We start from the raw sequence: 23,914 nt of genomic DNA on the forward strand, positions 1-23,914 counted from the left end.
TGATTACGATTTTGTAGTGACATTTAAGCCAGGTAGGCTTAATGGAAAGGCTGATGCTTTATCACGTCAATTTCCTGGAAGTGAGATGGAATCAGAAAAGGAGATGATATCCATTATCGATCCATGCTGTTTTATTTCTGCCGGAATACAGAAAATTGAGGATGTTGAGGAAGAAGTTCGAAAGTCCATGTCAATTGCACAAATGGAGGAATGGGTCCGAAAGGATCCGGTTCGAAAAATTGAGAAAGGATTGCCGTTCTTTGAAAATAAACTTTACTTACCTATTTTGGAATTGAGAGAGAGAGTAATAAGAGACTGTCATGAATCTATGCTGTCCGGACACCCAGGTTTTAGAAAGACGCTAGAATTGGTCAGGAGGAGCTTCTGGTGGGAAAAAATGCGTCAGGACATCTTAAATTTTGTAAAAACTTGTGCTATTTGCGCTCAAATGAAGAGTCAAACCGGAAAACCAGTCGGGTTGTTGGAGCCGTTGCCTATTCCACCTCGTCCTTGGCATACAATTTCCCTGGACTTCATTACAGATCTTCCTTGTGACAAGGGTTGTACATCTATTCTAGTTGTGGTGGACCTCTTGTCAAAAGAGGCTCACTTTGTTCCAATGGAGGGAGAGGTTACTGCAGACAATTTGGCCAAAGTCTTTTTGCGAGAAATAGTTAGACTGCATGGTCTGCCTAATCAAATTATCTCAGATAGAGGTCCTCAATTTATTTCTAGATTTTGGAGGGTTTTTTGTAAGGATTTGGGTGTGGAAGTCAGTTTATCATCAGGTTATCATCCCGAGACCAATGGACAAGTAGAAAGAGTAAATCAAGAACTGGAGAAGTATTTGAGGTGTTATCTACAGGCAGGGGAAGAATGGGTGGATTTGATTTGGCTTGCCGAATTTGCTTATAATAATTGTGCTAAAGATTCAACTAACATGTCTCCATTTTATCTTGGAAGAGGTTTTCACCCACGGTTTTTAAGTTTTGAAATTACTGAAGAGTCAGAAAATCCTGGAGTTGAGGTTCGATTAAAAACTATGAGAAAAAATTTGGAAAGAGCAAAAAGGGTACTTTTCGATAGTAAACAGAAGTACAAAAGATTTGCAGATCAAAAAAGGAGGTTGGGTCCTGAATATAAGGTTGGTGACTTGGTTTGGCTTTCGACGAGACATTTGAGAATTAAGGGCAAAAACAAATTTACTCCACGTTTTGTAGGTCCATTTAAAGTAGAAAAGATAATCAATCCAGTGTCAGTACGGTTAAAACTACCTACTTCCTTGAAAATACATCCAACTTTTCACATTAGTCTATTAAAACCTGTGATTCCGGGGACTAGAGTTGTACATCCACCTTCACCAGTTCAGTTAGAGAATTCATCCGAAGAGTTTGTGGTGAAAAGAATTGTAGATTCCAGGAGGTTAAGAGGGAAACTACAATATTTAATAGACTGGGAAGGTTTCGGACCTGAGGAACGTACATGGGAAGACGAGGTGAATGTGCATGCACCACAATTAGTCTCAAAATTTCATAGAAAGTATCCTTCTAAAGTTGGCCCTGGGACAGGGCATTAAGGGGGGGGTACTGTCAGGTTTCGTGGGATTTGGTTGAATGTGGTAGAATGAGGATATGATTAACATAAAGTATGGTTTGGGCCTTAACTTTCTGTGCAGAGTGTGGAGAGCTTCCCAAGTCAAAATGGAGACTTCCAAAAGGATCAGTGATTGGTCAGAAGTAACAGAAAGGCATTGTTGGAACATTCTAAACCGCCTTTCATTGTCAGAAGCCCAGCTGGAAGGTCCTATGTTTGAAGCTCTTAAGATTTAGAAAACTTTAGTTAGGCCCTTGTGCCTAAAATTAGTTATTTTGGTTCTGGAAAGTGTTGGAGATTTAAGAAGAAACTTAGAAAACGTTCCGGTGAAAGAAAGAAGCAAGCTAAGTGAATTCATTATCTTTTATGGATCTTTGTGATTTTCAAGCAGGAGTTAAATATTAATTCCATTAATTAACTTGTTCCTGTTTTTATTAGTTTTTGTTAAAATAGTAGTTCATTTCGTTCTTTCATGAATCTATTTTTGAACTTCTAGAACTGTATTTAAATTTACTGAACTGCGTCACATTTTTTTGCAATTGGCTAGTTGGAGTGTGGAGGTCTGTTTATCATTTTAGCGTCGTGTGTTTTTTCGGCCGTATTGCTTTTATTAGCGTCGGACTAGCGTTAGAAATCTTACACTGTCTGCGCAAGTGACAGTGTGGTAGCCATGCGACTCTGAAGCGTTATGTTTAATTTACTAACATTCTAACCTGGCGCGTGATCATCACTGGGCTGCCTCTTCAAGGATTAGTGTCCGGAACTGAGGACTTTCTCCTTCCTGTTTGAACACTTCATATTAAGAAGAGTGGAATACTATTCATTTACGCATGCGCCCATGCCAGTTTCATTTTTGAACTCATTTCCTTGTTTTTGTGCGCTTCCATTTTAGAAGGAGTAAACAATATCTTCACGCATGCGCATATTCTGGTTAAAAGAACGCTTCTTTTATGAGCGATCATCTTTGCCAGCAAAAGATCCAATTAATGAACACTTTTATATATTCAGGAAACAAACCATTTTAACTTGAATAGCCAGAGTGTCATTTTTGGAATTGGTATTGAAGCAGCTAGAAATCATCAATACAAACTACATGTATAATATTTCCAGCGGGTTGTTTGGGTAAATGACATTGGAACTGCTTGAAGATTAACTCATTAAACTGAGAGAGATTAGCAGCTTTTTCACAACCGAATTGAAGAAATTAGTAAGAGCATCTGAGACTCTATTTTTCTGTTTTCTTCATTTGAATTCACACACACGTCCTCTAAGTTATTCACAGAGGATAATCAGGTATGGTGGCGTGTTTATTTACTTAATATTATAACGAGAAGTCAGAGCCAAGGAATTCAAAGGTTAGTGACTAAAGTGAATTTGTTGTTATTTTCACCAACAGGTTGACAGATAAAGAAGCTGAGCAAAACCTGAAGTTTATTATTTTGTCCCATTTTCCCCCTTTCCCTTGGGGGTGCTCTCAACTGAACTGTTTGATACCAGTTAAGAGGTTAGCATCCAAAGGGGACTGCGGGGGTTCAGCAGCTTCCGGGGACAACATCAGATTTGAGAAAGCCTGACAGTAACAGAGAAGGGAGGGTGCCCAGGGGGGCAAACAAACACTGCAACAAAACTCTCATCTTCCCAGACATGAAGGGCACAGCTGCATTAACGGACAATTACTGGGTATGCGGTAAACGGGCATACTTGCACCTCCCACTGTCATGGCGTGGTACTTGTGCACTGGCCACGCTGCATTCGGCCCTAATGGAGATTCCAGAGAGTCACGTCCAGGGGGAGAGGGTGCCTGCCAGAATGCTTCCAGCACCCCAGTCAACAACAGAAGATCCTCCCCACATATGATGTGCTGTGGGAGGACAAGCTGCAAGACAGTGTCACACAGAAGAATGGCATAGAACTATATTTCTAGGGACTCTTAACTTTTGGCACAGATACCTGACCAGTTCAGACTCTTCAATTCAGTAGAGCCATTTTTTGCATCACTCATACCAAGCATCCAGGCCTGTGCAAACGCCAAATGGCTCCAAATTGTAAACTGGGAGCTGATCCAGCTAGCCAACGACACTGAAGAAGGGTTCAACGTCATCAAGGTGGAACTCGAGCCCTGCGGCTGATTACCATGCTGAATAGATATGTGCTAGACCTCCTCACAGCCATGGAAGGAGGCGTTAGAAATCGCTAGTGCATGTTGCACATTTGTGCCTTCTGCAGACGCTGACAACGGGACACTATCACACACTATCACATGTGATAACTGCAGTACACAAACTCGGAGAAAGAATGAAGAAAGGTGTACAGTCAAGCGATTGGTTTGATATGATCTTTGATTGGGTACCACCCTGGTTTGGCACTGCAATGAAGTGACTGGTGCGCATCATAGTATTTTTGCCATTGATTGTGTATGTGCCAGATGGGGGTGCGATGCTGTGCAAACTCCAAGCCTAGTAGTGCAATGATGGGGACAATGGGCAGTCCAACAAAAGTGCCTCATGATGTAACACGCAAGTGCAATCAGGGCACAGCCAGAAGCCCAAACACCGCATGACAGCAGTGTACAATACCGGGGATAGAGTGGATCTCTCTGGGGATGGTGGGTGCATCTACATGACCTGCACCCCTGATTAATATGCAAGGAGGGGTGAAAGCCTGTGATCAGTGTGCAGGGCATGGATGTCAATAAAGGGAACACCAGATTGGGATGAAGCGGTAATGGAGGCTGAGTAACGTAGGCGTACAAATAACCAAGGGTATTTGTTACTTTACGAGTAACGAAAGGGTGGAATGTAAGGGAGGAAGTGTTTGTAGCCCCCCCCATACATTCCATATGAAATAAGTATATTTGCTCATCCCATTGTGGGGAGGCGTCACCCTTGTCCTTCGCGGACGACGGTGGCAAGAAACCATGGGATGACACCAAGACTCCATTTTGTACTAGGCTGCACACAGATCTCTAAAGGGCCTCCTCTCCCCTCATTCAGCGCAGTGCACTGCCAGCTCCAACAGCCCCCACCACCTCCTCCCCTGTCTGTGCCATGCCAGTTCAGTTCTCACAGAAGCCTAGGCGCGAATAGCTGCAAATATGTCACTATTCTCTCTCTTCCTCTGGGCTCACTGCCCTGTGTGTGACCGGGGCAGATCTTGACTTGTGTGTTCATCTGTCTCTACAAACCTGCTCTTTGGCCCCCAACATTAGGAATTATTGCCTGCGCAACCTTTTGCCCCTCAGCTCTCCTTTCATGAAGCAGTTGGCAAGACCCTACCTCACTGGCTACCCTAGATTGCCCCACAGATAACTAATCCCAGGCGATCATATATTCTTAGACTAACACCCATCAATCTATTTGTTTGAACCATGAGGCACCAAAGTTAAATGAATCTCTGGTCAAGACCTTTAGATAACACCGGGCAAAAATGACCACTGCACCCCTGCCCCACAAAAGGCCTGGGTTAGGAATGTGTTTGTGCCTGCTCACGATTTACATGCAACCCTGTATTCTGGTACAGATGCATGTGTTACATTAATTATAGCATATCAAAGATCACTGTTTAGATTAGTTAGAAAGACCACAGTGCAGATCCAGCCAGACCTCCACCCCTCCCAGATGAGCCCAGCTGACCAAAGTGCTGCAAAAAGCAACACCTCTGCACCGACCAATCAAGCTGCCCCAGCCCTGATGTACTATGCTGCATTGTTACATTTCACCAATAGACTTGTGCTACACATCCTGTATATTATTCGTCACTGATGACCCAACAAGGGTATAAAGATATGTCTTTTGTATTGTTGGCAGAGCGGTCTCAGAGCAGCAGAGTTCTCTGCATGCATCATTTTACCTTATAAAAACCTTTACTTACTTTCAATCTCTCTCCTGGTCTCATTCCCTACTGGGGTGTGTCCCTTTCTTCTGAGTTTGTGTTTGTACGTTGGGGAATGACCACCTTCATGGTCATGGAGACAACCAACAGATTCAGTGTGAAGATTAAGCTGGGAGATGGCCAGCTTTTCCAGGAGTTTGCTCAGGAAAGGGTTGATGGAGATTGGGCGATAGCCGGGCAGGAAGTCAGCTGAAGTTCTCTTAAGAGGGTGCTCAAGAGTGCTTCACAGGGTGGCGGAGGGAGGCTCCAGTGGCGAAGGAGTGGTTGCAGAAGTCAGCCAGGCAGGAGCGAGAGCGTCAATGTTGTCTCTAATGGTTTTGGAAGAGACTTTTAGATCGGACTGGTCTAGAAACCTCGTCAGGGGAGAACAGAGGAAAGGAAGAGAAAGATGGCGAGGTGGCCACAGGGGGGCTAGAGGTAGAGGAGAGAGTAGAGGGAGGAGGAGGGGAGGACGAGAGGATGGACAGAGGTCCTGGGTTTAAGAGATGAAATGAGAAGCCAGGGCTGTGCAGTGGGCCTGGGAGTGGACAGGAGAGGTAGAGACGGGAGGAAAGGAGAAAGTGATCACTCCAGGAGAGGAGTTGAGAGGGAGGGAGGAGATCAGAACATCCAGAGTGTGTCCTGCAGTATGAGTCGGGCCAGAGGAGAGAATAGAAAGAGTCGGAGAGGTCGCAAAGAGTCCAGAGGAGGGCCAAGACGCCTCCAGGTGGATGTTAAAGTCTCCAAGGAGGAGGAGGATGGCTGATTTTCTCAGAGGCTGCAGACTTCTAAAACTTTACAGAGTGCTTTTAGGGAGCTCATTGGAATTCCATTCAAGCACACGTTGCCAAATTGCTTCATCTTTTCAGCTGCAAAATGTGTGAGGTTCATTAGAGCCATTCTGCCTCCTGCCCAATTATAAGATTCAATGCTTCTCTTGTAAACAGGTACGGTTATGTTTGCACAGGTTTTTGGTGCAGTTTCCAGAAGATAGAACTGCTACCTAGCCATCAATCCATTAAAAGTATGGATGTGAAAGTAGATTTCATGGATAGCCCATCATTTCCACAGAAGCAATTTACTTCCAATTCCTACATCTGTTGCTTAAGTGAGGCTGTTTTTATCCCGACTTTCGGTTTTAAATATTCAAATTAAACATTTTTGGGAGGTTGCGAGGGTGCAGACAGTCTAGCAGGCCACTCAGTAATCAAATGTGCGATCATCACTTGTAAGGAAATTTCCATTGCAATTCCTCAGATCACAAACGTGTCATTAGTCCTTCCTAGATCAATAGAAAAGGCTTCTTGGAACCCTGTTGCCCTTCGGTTCTGTATTTGGAGAATGCACTAGAGGTTGGCTCACATCTCAAGCGTCATCCAAGTTTGGCTAAACCCAAATTCGGATCAACCTTTACCATCACAATTTCCCTACTACTTAACACTCTAAACCCCCCACCCCGCAAGTTCTATGTTTAGGGCTCAAGTAAAAGGGCCAACACCTTTAAGTTGCAGGGCTTCTCACTAGATGTTAGACTCGAGGGTAAAGGTGGCAGGGATGAGGATGGTAAAAGGCAATGTCACCCACTGAGTGAATATCCACATGACAGCAGTACAAATAGCAATATGCAGAGAGAAATGCGCAGGGTGCAACACATGACTAGTAAAGAGTTGCAGCACTTAAAACTGCCCACAATTATGAGTGGCATGTGGGGCGGAGGAACACACTATGGGCGAGCGGGAGTCGTGTTGGAATATTCACTTGGTTTCTTAGGTGAATAGACGTACAGCCCATGGCACTTATGTTACGGTTGGCACAAGTTTGATCCAATTTGGTTTCTTGGGGTGGCGAGGGGAATGGAACTAGCAGTGGACTTGTTGGGTTGTCCTGCAAGGCATAGGGTTCAGAATTGCTGGAAGCAATTTGTAATTGTAAATTCGTAAAGCGCTTATACACAAGTGAAGTGGTTCAAATCGCTTCTAGGTGGGAAGGGAATACAGTGGTCATTCTTCGGCCTTGGAGTTCCCGAATAACCCAACAAAACGAACTAGTATACTAGGCCGGAGGCATTTCAGATTGATTGGCCGTTGGTCATCACAAATGCACCTATGCACAAGTGTTTCAGGCGCAACAAAGCAAGGGAGGGAAGAGAGGGTGGACAGGACAAACTATCTTGCTAGGCCTACTACATTCAAGGTCGCCCAAGTGCACAGACAGGAATTGCAGGGGGGCGCGCGGGGTACAAGTGCACCCAGTCCAGCAGGGGCCTGGGTTAAGTGCAGAGAAGTTGCTCCTCTAATGGTATGTATTCCGAGTGCAGGTGTGCCAAGCAGAGGCCCGGAGGCAAGTGCAGGACTGGCCGGGGAACCTGTGAGGCTCTGGAGGTGCACCAGCCGATTAGTCAGCAAAACTGAGCAAGTTAGGGAGGAGGAGGGAAGCGGGAGAGAAGAGAAAGGAGGTAAACAGGGGAGAGAGAGAGGAAGGTCTTGGAGCTTCCAGAATTTAAGGTGGTCTGGCTCAAGAGAGGCAGGGAGGATGGTCCAGAGGGAGGCACCTGCAGATGATGAGATCTACCCCCAAGTCTGTTTGGGAAAGCGGCTCACCCGCAGAGAGTTGGCGGAGGCCCAGTGGAGCGCTCTAGAGGGGGAGTATTTAGGAAGAGCGCATTGTAGATAGTGCGGGCCCCAGCCCCAGAAAGCCTTGTGGACTATGCAGAGGGACTTTAACTTGATCCTTGCAGTGAAGGATTTCAGCACCCACAGATGAGACCCTGGGCTTGAGGCCAAGGATAAGTCTTGCAGTTCTGTTCTGGATAAGTTGAAGAGGGCGGAGAGACGAAGTAGGACGATTGAGAAAGACTTTTGCAGTAGTCTAGTCTGGAGAGAACCAGGGTTCTGGAGACAGTGAGCCTCTGGGGCAAAGTGAGAAAAGGCGGTGCAGCGGGTAGTGGGACTTTGTGAGAAGAGGAAAGGGAGAGGGGCGAAGATTAACCCCAGAGTTTTCGTCTTACTGGTGGGTGAGGGCGCAGGACCAAGGGAGGCCGCCCAGAGTGTAAGTGGGAAAGCGGGATCAGGGGTCCCCAATGAGGACTCTCGTCTTACTGGCCTTAAGGCAAAGATCATTAGCAGCACACCAGGACTGAATTACGGACAGTCAGGAATGAGTGAGGAGGAAGAGGCAGAGGGTAGCCCGAAGAGAGCTGTGTGTCATCCGCTTTGTGGGCCATGTTGACATTGAAAAATAATGAGAGATTAGATCCCTAGGGGACACCACAAGTAGAGTGTGATGGCGGCGAGAAAGGACCCAAGTTCCACTTGGGAAGGACGGTCAAGCGAGAAAGGACGCTAGCCACGCCATGGCCTGATCTGTGATGCCCAGGGTATCAGAGACTGGCGATCAGGATGTTGTGGTTTACCGTATTGAAAGCAGAGGAGAAGTCAAGAAGAATGAGAACAGAGAGAGAGTCAAGGTTTGAGAAAAGGTCTTCACAGGGTATCCGGAAGAGCAGTTTCCGTGCCTCTGGATGCTCTAAAGCCAGACTGCTGGTCATGGAGACAACCAAACAGATTCAGTGTGGAGGGTAAGCTGAGAGATAGCCAACGGTATACAGTCTTAATCTACAAATGTTTCATAAAGGTCATATTAATCGAAAAATATTAATTGAGATTTTTCCATCGAAAAAATCTGTCAAAGAAATGTTTTTTTTTCCTCGAAAATAGATCTATGGATGTTTGGGTGGGGGAAAGTGTTGAGACCCCCCCCCCACACCCCCCATCAAAAAACACTACACAAGTAGAGGGAGCTGTCCAGTGCTCAAATACATGACTATGGAATAGATTTCAGCTCCCTGCCGTACCTTGCGTCATCGAACTAGCTATTCATTTCGATACAGTTTCGATGAATATTCATTTTTAAATTATACTAATACTATTTCGATGGAAACGTTTCAATGCAAAGGTTTCGTTGGAACAGATTTGAAAGATAAAACTCAATGAACACATGTAACCTAGCCAACTTCAAGAGTTTTCCAGGAAACTAGTGAGAGATCGGGCGATAGTTTTCCAGAATAGAAGGGTCGGCAGAGGGCTTTTTGAGCAGTGGGTGCACAACAGAATGCTTGAGAGAAATGGGGACAACTCCAGTGGCGAAGGAGAGGTTGCAGTGGTCTGCCAAGGCTGGAGGTAGAGTCAAGGTTGCCTTGATTATTTTGGAGGGGCATGGTCCACCTGTTTGGAAGAGGCTTTCATAGACCGGACTCGTCTAGAAACCTCCTCAGGTGTGACAGGGGAGAGTGAGAAGAGAGTGGAGTGGTGGGGGCAGCCAAGAGGGGCCCATGAGAGGATTGTGCATGAGTGGGTGCGGAAGAGAGAACAAAATGTCCTGTGTTTTGGCAGTGAAGTGTGCAGCAGATGAGGCTGCAGTAGGGTTGGCCAGATCCTTGCCGACTTTGTAAAGCTTGGCCATGTTGTTGGATGCCGCAGAGATGCAGGCTTGAATATGGACTTTTTTCTGGGACTGGATGCAGAGAATATATAGCCTTTGTAGGAGGCGGCAGGCCAGCTTGTCAAGAGGGCGCGCCTGAAGATATCCCTTCCGCTGCCCTGCACTTGCGTTTAAGGTCATCCAAGTCATACCAAGAATTGCACTTTTTGGCAGGCTTCAGTCGCACCCTCATGACAGGGGCAAGGATGTCTAGAGTGGTGGATGAAAAGAAGAAAGTTAGAGAGCTCCGTGTCAGGGTGGTAGTCAGCCGCAAGAGGAGGAGAGTAGGTGGAGGCAAAGGTAGCCACTGACTTTTTTCATGGGTCGGGTGACCTTGAAGGAGGGAGGCAGTGCAGGGTGTGCCAGTGCTAAGGAACAAGTTACTTACCTGTAACTGTTCTCCAGCATTGGGTCTGGCATGGATTCACATGCTCATGAATATTCCCAATCACTATAGCCCTAGTCCAATGCAAATCGCCTACTGGTTGCACTATCTCCGAAACCATTTTCGGCCCAGATTAAAGTGAACAGTGGGAAATGGGGTTGCACAATCCATATACCTTTAATTTTTATAGTGTGCCTTCAAATGAAACCGTACATAGTAAATGATATAAGTTGTATACATACAAAACCATGTCTTCCATAGCATTTCTAAAATTCATCAGGTAATCGTATTTCCTATAAAACAGTCCAATAATAAAATGGCGGAATAATTAAATGGCATTCAATACACCTAAAGTTCTTAAAATAATCATTCATCGAAGAGCCAAAATACTTCAAAAATTCCAATAGTTACATCACAAATCGAAGGACCAATAAAGTCCACGATAAGCAAATTCCACTTAATGTACCACTCCAAAATAGTCATTTCTTCATTTACGTGAGCAAAAAGCACATTCCTGGAAATAGTGGCTGTAAACATTCAGCACAGACGTGATCGAGGTGCTACTTGGAGGGAACGCTACTGCGACGAGGAACATTGCCCACTCTCACGTCTCCCCAATAGCAAGAACCACTCTTCCATGCAGAAAGTTCTGAAAAGTAGATTTTGCAATTGATAATTTGAAAATAATTAAATCCAGCCATTTTGTCTTGTTCCTGTCATTACATAACTAGCCCATGTAATCCTGCATGAAATCATCCAGGGACCTGGATGAGGTCTACACTGCTCCTTTTTGGACACTCGTATGAAGAGGTTCAGACAAAGTCTAGGATGTTTGGTAAATCTGCAATCTTTTCCATTCGACATTGAGGTCCATGGTAAAAGCCCTCGTTCATACCCAAATATGGATATGGGAACACTATTTGGTAACGAGCGCAACGCCATTAGGCTCTGTGTGCGCCCCTTGCTCATCTCGTGGGTATGAAACTAAACAGAGGGAAAGTAGGCCCCATTCCTAGTATTTCAAAACTATCAAACGCAAAGTGAAGGAAAGAAAAGGTCTTGCGTACCTTAACTGGGCTGTCATTGTAGAGCCAGGAGAGGAAATATGTAGAGTTCCAGTAAGTATCCGGGGCCTCCCAGTCTCCATCAGACCAGATCAGGTCTGGCAAATACCTGAAAGGCACAAATGCACAAGCACGTTCACAAAATGCCATCTCTGCCCCAAAGACAACTTTAAAAACACTTCAGACAATGCGAAAAAAGACATTTGGAGAAACACTGATGCAGAGGTCAGAAGGAAAACAAAAAATGTTAGAAATCTTTGAATTCTGCAACAACAAAAAAGGTTTTGCGCATCAATATTCTTTCTAGCGCACAATAAGATAAAGTATTAAGAGTTTCCAAAGTGGTAACAGGGAATGAAATCATACACAGCCCAGTAGAGTCCGCTGCTTGCACAAGTGCGCATCAAAGGCTGGACTGGAAAAGAAGAAATGATCACGGGGCAGAAGAGCGAGTTGCTTACCTGTAACTAGTTCTCCTGAGTGAACCTCTTTCACTGATTCACAGACGGAATACTCCACCATCAGGCATGGAACTCTAACAGATCGGTTTCTAATGAAGCCACTTTTTTGTTCAGCTTTTAAAAACACAAGAGTTTTTTTTCCTTCAGTCCCCCTACCCCTTGCATTTCGTAGAGCGTCACATTCCACGCCCAGTGCACCTAACCCCGCCTTGGTAATGTCATACATAACATTCCTTTTAGAACAGGATTCTTTTGCTCCATTTCTTTCCCCCATAAAACATTCCCATGTAAAGAGCTAATGTTAGGCCCTACCGTACTTGGTGCCCTTCCGCTGTCATGATGCCTACCCCCGGGCATCAGGGCCAAGCCCATCAGCTCCGGGAGCGGGCATCCAGATACTTATTAAAACCCCAACAGCCCCGGCTGGGGGCTGTTTGGGTTCAGTCCTGGCGCCTTAGGCGCCAGGCTCATCATAGAAATCAGTCCTGGCGCCCTAGGCGCCATAGGCGCCAGGCTCATAGACTTTACTTACCTGATGCAGACCATGCTGCTAGTGAGTCCAAGACAACGTGAGGCCTGGATGGGATTATTTTATTACAGGGACTATTTTTTTTACTCGGGCTTGGTTCTAGGGAACTTCTTACCTGGAACTACTTTGGAGGCTATTTAAACCACACCCGAACAACAGCACACGCTTCGCGTTATTCTGCATCCAGCAGCGTAACGCTCACCATGCCTGCAGTCTGCATCCAGTCTTCTGCCACGCCCGCCTCGAATCTGGAAGCTCCTAAACAGAGGAAAGAAAGGGACAAGGTTAGTAAACAAACTATTTTCAAATTCCTCACCTGATTCCGGATCCATCTCGCCTCCGGACCTGGAAAGAACACCATTTCTGTACGCGTCGCATCTCCAGCTGCAGCGCCGCGCCATACTCACCAGTCCTCGCAGCATCCTTCGATTCGGCACTGCCTCCATCATTTCTTCGCCGAACTCTGGCACCTGGGGGACAAAAGAAAACAACAAGGTGAGCCGAGAAAACTAACAAATATAAATCACAATACACCTACCTGATTTACCACCGGAGGCATTATTCTATAACTCTCCACATCTTCATGTGCCGCACCTGCAAAGAGAGAAAACACGTTAAACATGTGCAACATTTACCGGACAGCGTCGGGTAATACAGACTCTTAACCGAGTGCCACCAGAGCATCTTTTCACGATCTCAGCTGCAAGACAAGGAAGGCAGGGGGGGACAAGAGTGAAACATCGGACATATTGAACTCTATGAACTTGATACTTACTGGACCTTGCCAGGAACCTCAGAGTCAATACTCTCCGGAACTCTCCCACGCCGTCTAACCAGTGAAGTAACTGGCATCAACGCGCCCCTGCAATCCATGCAGGATGGAGAGCTAATCTTTCAAGAATATAAGGTGAGATTGCTGAGGGGGCACTTCGGAGGCGATTAGTTGGGAGGACTGTGGGGGTGCCATCACTTGAATCCACGGGTGACTAAATCCATTTCTCCACTTGCAGGAGAATACTTCTACTGGTCAAGCAGACAAGATTAGGAGGGCCAGTCCAGTCAGTCATCTCTGCACTACGCATCACGTTGGTGGAGACCGCAGCCGTCTTGATCCGACCGACGCCCCTCTGGGAGACAGGTGAGCCTAACAGAACGCGAAGCCTCTCTATAAATCCACACCCGGGCGTTATGGGACCCTCAGAAACCGACCAACTGGCCCAATTATTGGGGGAACTTAGGGCGGAAGTGCACTCCGCTCGCCAAGAGACTAATGCCCTCAGGAGAGAACTGATTGTCTCGGAGCGCACCGACGATCTGGCTAGGCAACTGCTGCAAATCCAAGCAGGACAAACCTTTACCAGGACTCGGGGGGGAAGAGGGGGGGGGGGGAGGGGGGGGAGTCCAACTGCTGTTTCATCGAGGAATCCGGTGCAAGTGGTTTTACCAGGGGCTATTCCTTTAGCTCCACCTGAACGCTATGCTGGGGACCTAAAAAGGTTTGCCGTGTTTATGAACCAATGTCGCTTGCACTTTTTATGCAGACCTGGAGAGCTTTTCCAAATGACCAAGCCAAAGTAGCTTTTGTATTATCATATTTGAGTGGCAGTGCAGCTGACTGGTCGATTCCACTAGTCAATCAGGATGACTACACTCTTTGGGACTTTCAGGGTTTTCAAAGGAGCATGGAAAGACTATTCGCCAGACATTCCCAGGACTTTTATCCCTACGACAAGGTAACCAGGATCTGTTAACCTATATCGCAACCTTTAATAGGTTGGTGATGGAAACCGGATGGCCAGAGGTAAAACGAATTACACTATTTCATCGTGGACTTCGGGGAGAACTTAAAGATGTTTTGGCCCAAGTTGTAAACCCACTCCAGGATTGCGCAGAATATATAGACTTAGTGGTCCAATTAGACCACCGACTTCAGAATAGAAAGGCTGACCGAGCTAAGTTCGAGAATCGGGTATTGGTTAAACCCAACGTCACGGTAAAGGAACAGATGCAGCAGAAACTATGCAGATCGGGGGGGTTAAGGGACCCTTAGGAGACGGCAGATGCAATTGTGTCTATATTGTGGGGCCTCAGGACATTTTCTACGGGATTGCCCTATAAAACCATCCAAGAAAGTAGAGTTGCTGATAGAAATCAAACAGAACCTGATTCGGGAAACTACCAGCGTAGAGGTCCGTTTGCCGAGCTTGAAGGAGGACACTCAGACCTCGCACCTAATCATACCAATGGTCCTTACTGATCCAAGGCAGCCATCACGTATGCACGCAGTAAGGGCATACATTGATAGTGGGGCCGTAGGAAACTATATGGACCACAAATTGGCTTCTAGGATGAATCTACCTTTCTGCAAAAAAACCTCTTCGGACGTCAATACCACAGTTGATGGAACTGAAACTGCCTCTGGGCCTATAACTCATTCCACCACAGAGATGACACTGTTGGGTCAGGATGGGCATCGGGAGACTATTTTGTTTGATTTAATCAAAGCCCCGCAGTTCCAAATAATACTGGGGATACCTTGGTTGGAAACACAATCCTAGTATTGATTGGCGAGAGAAGAGAATAACCTTCCCGGATTGTGCACACACCCGTTACCCAGAAAAAACCTTGAACAAAGGCCCGGCCACAGTCGCTAATCCAGTCGTGCAGTTACCTCAGGAATAACAAGAATTCCAGGATTTTTTTCAAAAAGAACAGGCAAACACCTTACCACCTCACAGATCATACGATTGTCAAATCGACCTCATACCCGGTGCACCACCTCCATGCAGTAGGATCTACGCCCTTACGGAACCCGAAAACCTTCACCTACGACAATACTTGGACCAATACCTTGCTAATGGCTTCAATCGTCCATCCAAGTCCCCTGCATCCTCAGCTTTATTCTTCGTGCCTAAAAAGGAAGGTGACCTCAGAACGTGCATAGACTACCGCACATTAAATCAGATTACGGTGAAGAACCGATACCCATTGCCTCGGATCCCCGAATTACTAGACCAAGTAAAGGATGCTTGCATCTACACCAAATTAGATCTCCGAGGGGCATATCATCTGGTACGTGTAAAGAAAGGTGACGAATGGAAGACTGCCTTTCACACCAAGTACGGATTATTCGAATATCAGGCGATGCCCTTCGGGTTGTGCAATGCACCAGCAGCCTTCCAGTATTTTATGAAAAATGTCCTTCGTGAACTCATTGACGTCTGTGTTGTCGAATACATAGATGATATTCTAGTGTACTCCTCCTCAGAATCAGACCATGTTAAGCACGTGCGTGCAGTCCTTGAGAAACTACGCCAGCACAAGTTATATGCAAAATTGGAAAAATGCGTTTTTCATGCTACAAAAGTTGAATTCCTTTGATTTATCCTGACTCCAAAAGGAGTCCGAATGGACTCTCGAAAGGTGGACGCAATTCTCAAGTGGCCATCACCCAGTTCAGTTATAGGGGTACAAAGCATGCTCGGATTTGCTCATTTCTACCGCAGATTAATTCTGGATTTCTCACATGTTGTACACCCTATCACAGCACTTTTGCGAAAAAACAAATGCTTCTTGTGGACCGAAGAGGCTGAAAAGGCCTTCCAAGAGCTGAAAGCGAAATTCACGTCTGCACCCGTCTTAAAGCATCCACGCCCTGAACTTCCATACATAGTTGAAACTGATGCATCCAGTTTAGCCATGGGAGCTGTCCTGTCCCAGAAGGATCCTGAAACCGGTCAACTTCACCCAGTAGCATTTTGGTCCAGAAAGTTCTCGGCACCCGAGTTAAACTATGCGGTTACCGATAAAGAATTATTAGCCATCAAATCCGCCTTCAAGGCTTGGCGGCATTATCTTCTCGGTGCCAGGCATACCATTACTGTAATCACCGGAACTTGCAGTATTTAAAAAGAGCCAAGGCCCAATCGTCTCGCCAACTTCGATGGGCATTGTTCTTTGCCGAGTGCGATTTCGTGATCACTTATCGACCAGGCTGTAAAAATGGCAAGGCAGATGCCTTATCCCGAATAGGGATGGGAGAAGCATACGCGAACCCGGAACCGGTGCCTATAATTTCAGAACAAAGAATTCTTGGCATAACTACTCTACAGACACTAGAGGATATTCATGTAAAAATCCAACAACTCTTCGATCCAACAGCCCTGCAGGACTGGGTAAAGAAAGGCCCGGACTACTCAGTCATCAATGACCAACCTTATTATCAAGGGCGACTATTTCTACCACACAAGGAACTACAAGAACTAGTTATCTCCAACTATGACACCCTGATGGAAGGGCACCCAGATATCGCAAAAACTGAAGCTAAAATTAAGAGACAATTATGGTGGCCCACCTGGCGAAAAGACGTAAAGTCATTTGTGATGTCTTGTGGCATTTGCGCCCAAAACAAAAGTCAGAAGAAAAAAACAGCTGGCCTTTTACAACCTTTGGATATTCCACCTACACCATGGCACACCTTATCTTTAGACTTTATTACAGATCTACCTCCATGTAATGGATTTAACACCATTCTAGTTATTTCCAAGATGGCCCACTTTATTTCTTTAAAGGGATTACCTTCTGCTTCAATTCTGGCCAAGGAGTTCCTCGAAAACATTGTTCAAATACACAGATTTCCTTCCGTATTGGTCTCTGACCGAGGCAGTCAATTCATTTCACAATTTTGGAAGAAATGTCAATTGGCACAAATCGACATGAGGTTATCAACCAGTCACCATCCCCAGACCGATGGTCAGACTGAGAGGACCAACCAGACCCTTGAACAGTAACTACGTTGCATGCTACACCAGACCGAAAGCAATTGGAAGGATATTTTTTTTTTTAAACTTTGGTTTTATTATCATTTTCTTAAACAAACTTTGGGGCACCAAACATATTCACATGAAATCAAGTGACAGGCCCGAAGGCCTCCGCCCCCCCCCCACCCCCCCAATACAATCCCACCCCCCTAACAAAAAATCCCCCTCATCGGGGCTTTGAAAAGCAAGCTTTCTTAGTCTGGAGCTTGGAAGTGAGCATGAGCGTTGACTTCTAGTTTGGCCGTTTTCCGTCTGCCGATTCCCGGGCCCTGGCCGCCCACACCATTCCCAATTCCACGTTACGGATCAATGGACATCCCATCCCCAGGTCTGTTGCACCCCGTACCAGTTCGCTTGAAAGGAGGCCGAGGCATTGTTCACCATTGCCGTCAGTTTGTCCATCAAGAACATATTTTTGACCTTCTGTAGCCATTCCACCTTGGAAGGAGTTTCTGGGCTCTTCCACTTTTGGGCGAGGGCAACCCTTCCCGCTCGTAGCATTGTTTCCCACATTCTAGGGTACCTCAATGTGTCCGTGTCCTCTGGGGGGGGAGGCCCAGCAGCATAGTCAGAGGGTTCTGGGGGAGCACTTCCTCCGAAATTTCAGCGATCCAGCCTCCCAATATGCCTGTACCTTCGGGCAGTGCCACCACATGTGTGCCCTCGAACCAACCTGGTCGCAACCCCTTGGGCATGCTGGGGATACACCTGGGAACACTTTTGACAACTTTGCAGGGTCTCTGTGCCATCCCTGGAGGATTTTAAAATTATGTTCCATATCCGCGGTAAACAAGTTCCCGTGGAAGGCTATTTTAAATATCCTGGACCAGGCGTCCGCCGAGATCTCTTCCCCTGCCAACTCGTTCCAAAAAGAGCGGAACCGCCTCCTCTCCCCCAAATTGACAGTGTTCAAAATTTTATACATCCCTGAAACCGCCCCCTTCCTGGAAGACGCTGTATCAAGAAACTTCTCAAAGGGGGTCAGTTGTCTCTTCAAGTCTTGGCCCCAGGCCTGGTCACATAGGATGCCCTTCAAGCGGAGATATTCAAAGATGGATAGTGACCCCTGACCAAGAGCATCCCTCAATTCCTCGTATGTTAGGAATTCTCCCTCCCTGAACATCTGCCCTGCCCATTCCATCCCCGAGTCGGACCAGGACTGTGCACAGCGGAACCCCCTACTGCCCAGCTTGAGGGGTTGGCCCCATAGAGAGGACATCGCGGACGGCCATGACGTTAAGTGTGCTGTCTGGGGGCCCTCCCGCCAGATCGCCCAGAGAACGCCTAATGTCGGGTGGGACTTCAATCTGTTTGGGATAAATTTTTGCGGGGCCCATAGAAGGTCCTGAACCTTTAGTGGATGGGTATCCATGTCCTCCAGATAGGACCAGTATGTGCCCAGCCCCTCTTTCATATGCTCCAGGAGGACACGCGGCACGATAGTAAAGTTGGAAATCTGGCAGCCCAAACCCTCCCTCCTCCCTAGGTAAAGTCAGGACAGTTTTTGCGGTTCTTGGTGTCCTACCCTGCCATATAAACTCACGGACCGCGTTTTGGAGGACCCTGAAGGTCTGGTCAGGGACGACCGCGGGAAGAGAGGTAAAGAGATACAACAACCGTGGAAGAATGTTCATCTTGACTGCCGTCATGCGGCCGTACCAGGACAGAATCATGGAGCCCCATCTCCTCAGGTCTGCCGTGATCCCCACCATCACAGGGTCGTAATTAATAGGGGCAAGATTGGAAAGGTCCCTGGGGAGGAGAACACCTAGGTATCGGATAGCAGTTTTCCCCACTGTTATCCCCTCCAACCTGTCCAGGGAGTCCAGACCCGGGTCTAGTGTTCTCATGGGGAGGAGGACCAATTTGGATGCATTAATTTTGAGCCCCGAGAAGCGCCCAAATGTGGCCATCAGAGACAAGAGGGGGGGAAGCGAGAGCCGCGGGTCCACCAGGTAGGCCAGGATATCATCTGCGAACAGGGATAGCTTAAATTCCACCTCACCTCTCTTGATCCCCTTGATATCTCTATGAGCTCTGACTGCGATGGCCAGGGGTTCCATTGCAAGAACGTAAATTAGGGGGGGAAGTGGACATCCCTGCCTGGTTTCCCGCGAGAGGGAGAACGGGTCCGATAGCCTGCCGTTCACCTGAACCCTAGCCTTCGGGGCCCTGTATAGTGCAGCCACCCAGTCCCGGATCTGTGGCCCAAAGCCCATTCTCTGGAGGGCGAGTGCCATGAATCTCCATTCGACCCTGTTGAACGCCTTTTCAGAGTCCAAGGATAGGACGCTCGCGTCAAGATCAGCCCTCTGGGCATGGTGGAACAAATTATAGTTTTTCGAATGTTGTCTGAGCCCGGACGACCTCCTATGAAACCCACTTGGTCTCCGTGGACTAGTTTCGGCAGGGCCCCCTCTATCCGCCTCCCAATCACCTTAGCCAGGATCTTCACGTCAGTATTCAACAAAGAAATCGGGCGGTAGGAGGCACACTACGAGGGGTCCCTACCATCCTTGGGGAGCACTACTATGATCGCCTCCATCATGGTGTCCGGGAGAGACCCTCCCTCCAGCACTGCGTTGAACACCTTTACCAGATACGGAGCCAGGGTAGAACGGAACCTTTTGTAGAAGGATACTGAGTAGCCATCCTCACCCGGGGAGGTACCCCCCCTTCATGCCGCTAATCACTCGCTCCACCTCATCCTCGGTCACCGGGCCTTCCAACCCCTCCGCCATTTCCCTGGAAAGGGCTGGGATCTGTATAGAATCTAGAAACCCCTCGATTTCCTCCTCATCCCCGTTATATTCGGACGAGTATAGTTTTTCATAGTATCTGCGGAATGCCTCTCCTATGTGGGATGCATCATGGCCTAGTTTCCCCTCATTTTTAACTGCTCTCACCATTTTACTTCTCTGGACCTCTCGCAGCTTCCAGGCTAAGATCCTGTCCGCCCTGTCCCCCTTCTCATAGTACCTCTGTCTGACCAGCTGGAGACTTCTCTCGGTTTTTTGGAGGAGGAGTTCCTTCAACTGGAGCCTGTAATCGGCCAGGGCGGCCATCCTGTCACCATCTAAGGGCTCCGCAGGGGAGCACCCTGGTTGGAATTGGGCAATTTTCTCCCTCAGGCACCTTTCCTGGACGGCCCTTACCCTCTTTTCCCGGGCTCCTATTTTGATCAGGACTCCTCGCAAGGTGGCCTTGAAGGCGTCCCAAAGGGTGTGTAGTCCTACCTCCCCATTGTCGTTAAACTCAAAAAATTCAGTGATGGCCTCAAGTATCTCCTGCGCTAGTACCTCATCTTTTAGTAGAAAGTCATTACACTTCCATCTCCCCCCGCGGTCACTCAGCCCTTCCCTCGCTATAGTAATCCTGACTAGGTCGTGATCAGACCAGGGGACCGACTCAACCCTGTAGCCAGATATAGATGGGAACAAGGATTCGTCCACCAAGATGTAATCTATTCTGGAAAACGATGTGTGGATTGCTGAGTAGTACGTAAAGGAGGGGGTCTCGGATCTGGGGGTTGGGACCGTGTCCACTAAGCCTAATTCCGAATTGACCCTCTGGAAGGTTCGGGCCAGGATTTCATCCGCTGCGCTGGGGATCTGGGGGCCTGTCCGTTTCCTGTCCCGGATTGGGTCCAGGACCATATTAAAATCCCCACCCACCACCACCGTGCCGTGAACAAAAAGTTTTAGTTTATCCCTCATCTCCTCCCAGAACTGAGCTTGGCCTTCGTTTGGACCGTAGATGACCGCCAGGGTGAGTGGGGCCCCCTGCAGGGCTCCCCGGACTAGCAGGTAGCGGCCCCCCGGGTCTTTCAATATGGTTTCTTTTTCGAAGTTGACTCCTCTAGCTAGTAGTATAGCCACTCCTCGTTTCTTTCCCTTGTGGGAAGCGCTGAAGACCTCCCCAATCCCACCACCCCGCAATTTGGGTTCCTTCCCCAGTGGCCAATGGGTCTCTTGCAAGAAGAGGATGTCGAGCTTGGCTCTTCGGAACTCCCTACTAACCAGGGATCTTTTCGTGGGGGAATTTAAGCCCCGAACATTCAGGGAGCCCACACCCAGGGAAGGCAGACTCTCAGCCATAATCTAAGTAATCTTCCCTCACGGTCAACGACTCTGTAATGCTCATTGAATTGTGCTCTGAACTCCCCTCTTCCCCCCCCCAGCCTTCCCCCCCGGGCGGGCATGAAACGAAACCCCAACTGCCCCCCAACCCCAACTCCAAACTGAACCCCCTCAACTTTCGTGTACCCCCCTCCCCCGTCCCCGGCTTCCAGCCAAATAGTTCCGCCAACACTGGCTTTTTCTCCTGGGAGACCGTTCTCCTGGGGACGTCTGCGGGCCCCCCCCCCCCCCCCCCCCGAGACCGAGGGACTGTCCACTGGGGCAGACCCGTCCCGGGCCGACACCAGTAGGGGTTGTAGAACGTTGCACGTTGTGGGGGGGGGGCACACGCCCCACCGTCACCTGGCGGGGGCCTTACACCCCGTCCAAACTCCCCGTGGGGGATCGGGGCCTTTGCTGGGTACCCCTTGGAGGGACGCCGGGAGCCCGGTAGCCCGTAGGGCTAGTATCGTGGATTTCTTTGAATCTGCAGGGGGGGTGGGCGATCTAGAACCAGCGCCCGACCAGTGGTGGCCCAGCTGTTTGTCCGTGGCTTTTTTTTTTTCTCCCTCTCCCCTTTTTCCTTTTGTTTCCCCTCCCGGGGGGGGGGGGGGTGAAAGGTCACCCCCGGGCGGGCACACGCCCCACCTTCGACAGGCGGGGGCCTCACACCCAGGTGACCCCCCCCTGTCCGTTGGTGCTAATGTGTTGGGGGGGGTAGGGGGAGCAGCTCGTACCTCCGGTGTGTTCCGGGGGTCTGCACGCCCGCGGGGAGCGGTCCCTGGGCCTCCTCTGGTTCTGCTGCTTTCTTCTTTCGTTGGGCTGTGGCAGCCCGCGTTTGAAGATCCAGGGGGGAGGGGGAGAGGGGGGGGGCCTCCCACCCCGACTCGCACCGTCAGCCTCGGTCAATCCTCGTGGGCAGGGGGTGAGGCACAAGTCCCCAGAGCCCGCCTCGGGCCCCTGGGCGGGTCCCGCCGTCTTCTGTTCGAGGGAGAGTCCCTGGACGTATTCCGCCAGGCAGGGGAGAAGCGCGTGGAGCGGCGGGAGCGCGTCTCCCGGACCACGGCAGTGTCTTCGGGCCGCCGCAGACCCGATCCCCGCCCCTGGTCGGGGAAAAGGCTAGTCGAGCGCGGGGGGGGGGCGTCCCGGGCTATGGGCCTGCCAGGCTGCGGGAGGGGTCCGCCTCTCCTCCGGCTCCGTGGCCTTCCGGGCCGCGCTCCTCACCCAGTGCGGGGAGTCCCAGGTCCCGATCTTCCGTCTCCCGGGGGCCTCGGAAGCCGCTCTTTCGCCCAGGAGGAGCTCGGGGGGGGGGGGGCGCCCGGCGAAATCGTTGGGGTGGGCCCGCCAGGGGGGGGTTGGGGGGGGGGCTCAATCCCTTGCCAAAGCCCGGTCACATCGGGAGCTACGCACTCAGGCAGCCATTGCCTGTGCGCCCCCTGGTGGCCTTCCTGGAAGGATATTTTATGGATTTCCGAGTATGCATACAATAACTCTGTACATTCAGGAACCGGACAAAGCCCCTTTTATACCATATATGGACATCACCCTCGAACCTCAGAACTAGATTCGCCTCAGCACTTACAAATGCCCGCAGTTAGTCATTTGCACTCTATTACACAAGCCTTTAAGGAGGCAACAGAACATTTGAAACAAGCAAAAGAGAAATATAAGAAAAATGCTATCAACATAGAAGTGAAACTCCACAATACCAGATTGGGGATCAAGTTTGGCTGGCTACAAAACACATACCTTTGAAGGGAACTCAGACTTTTAACCCTAGATATTTGGGACCTTACACCATTAGGAACAAGTTACTTACCTGTAACTGTTGTTCTCCAGCATGGGTCTGGCATGGATTCACATGCTCATGAATATTCCCAGTCGTCAGGCTGGGAATCCTCGGTAAAGAAAAATCAGTATCAGTTTCGTTTCTGATCTGTCTTTCGTAGTAGTAACCAATCACTGATCTCTGCGTCATACTGACCACAGCCAATGACTGCCCTCTCCCTAAGCCCCGCCTCTGGCAGCCATCTTCAGATTTGGTAACACGTGAAGTGGCAGTATGACCAAGTGAAGAGCCGCAGAGGGGTAGGCGGGAGGGTTCGCATGTGAATCCATGCCAGACCCATGCTGGAGAACAACAGTTACAGGTAAGTAACTTGTTCCTTCTCCAGCATGGGGTCTGGCATGGATTCACATGCTCATGCATAAAAGAATACATAGCAGTACACACATGCACAACCACGGGAGGTGGCAAAGGCTCAACATTAAGCATTATATCCAAAACTCAACATTAAGCAATTCTTACCTCCTCACCAGGCTCACCTTAGGCGAACAGGTTGCGCAGCACTGCTTGGCCGACCCTGGACTCCTCCCTGGAATCCCGATCGACGCAGTAGAATTTCGTGAAGGTGTGCGTCGACCTCCACGTAGCAGCCCTGCAGATGTCCAGCAAGGGCACACCAGATAGGAACGCCGTGGTAGCTGCGATCGCTCTGGTGGAATGGGCTCTCGGACGGCCAGACAGCGGTCGGTTTGCCAACTGATGACAGTACATGATACAGCCGGAGAGCCATCTGGAAATGAGGCCTTCGA

General features: G+C 48.7%; 1 protein-coding gene across 1 annotated transcript in view; it reads right to left on the minus strand.

Annotated features, from left to right (window-relative positions):
• The window catches only part of FUCA1 (alpha-L-fucosidase 1), a 213,996-nt gene that overhangs the window by 129,363 nt on the left and 60,719 nt on the right, over nucleotides 1–23,914 (minus strand). The window contains exon 4 of the mRNA XM_069622383.1: nucleotides 11,395–11,500. Within this exon, the coding sequence (XP_069478484.1) occupies nucleotides 11,395–11,500 (106 nt within the window). The remainder of the gene's footprint in view (nucleotides 1–11,394; nucleotides 11,501–23,914) is intronic.

This window comes from Ambystoma mexicanum, chromosome 11 (genome assembly GCF_040938575.1).
Source record: "Ambystoma mexicanum isolate Mex_15411 chromosome 11, UKY_AmexF1_1, whole genome shotgun sequence".
Lineage (NCBI taxonomy): Eukaryota > Metazoa > Chordata > Amphibia > Caudata > Ambystomatidae > Ambystoma > Ambystoma mexicanum.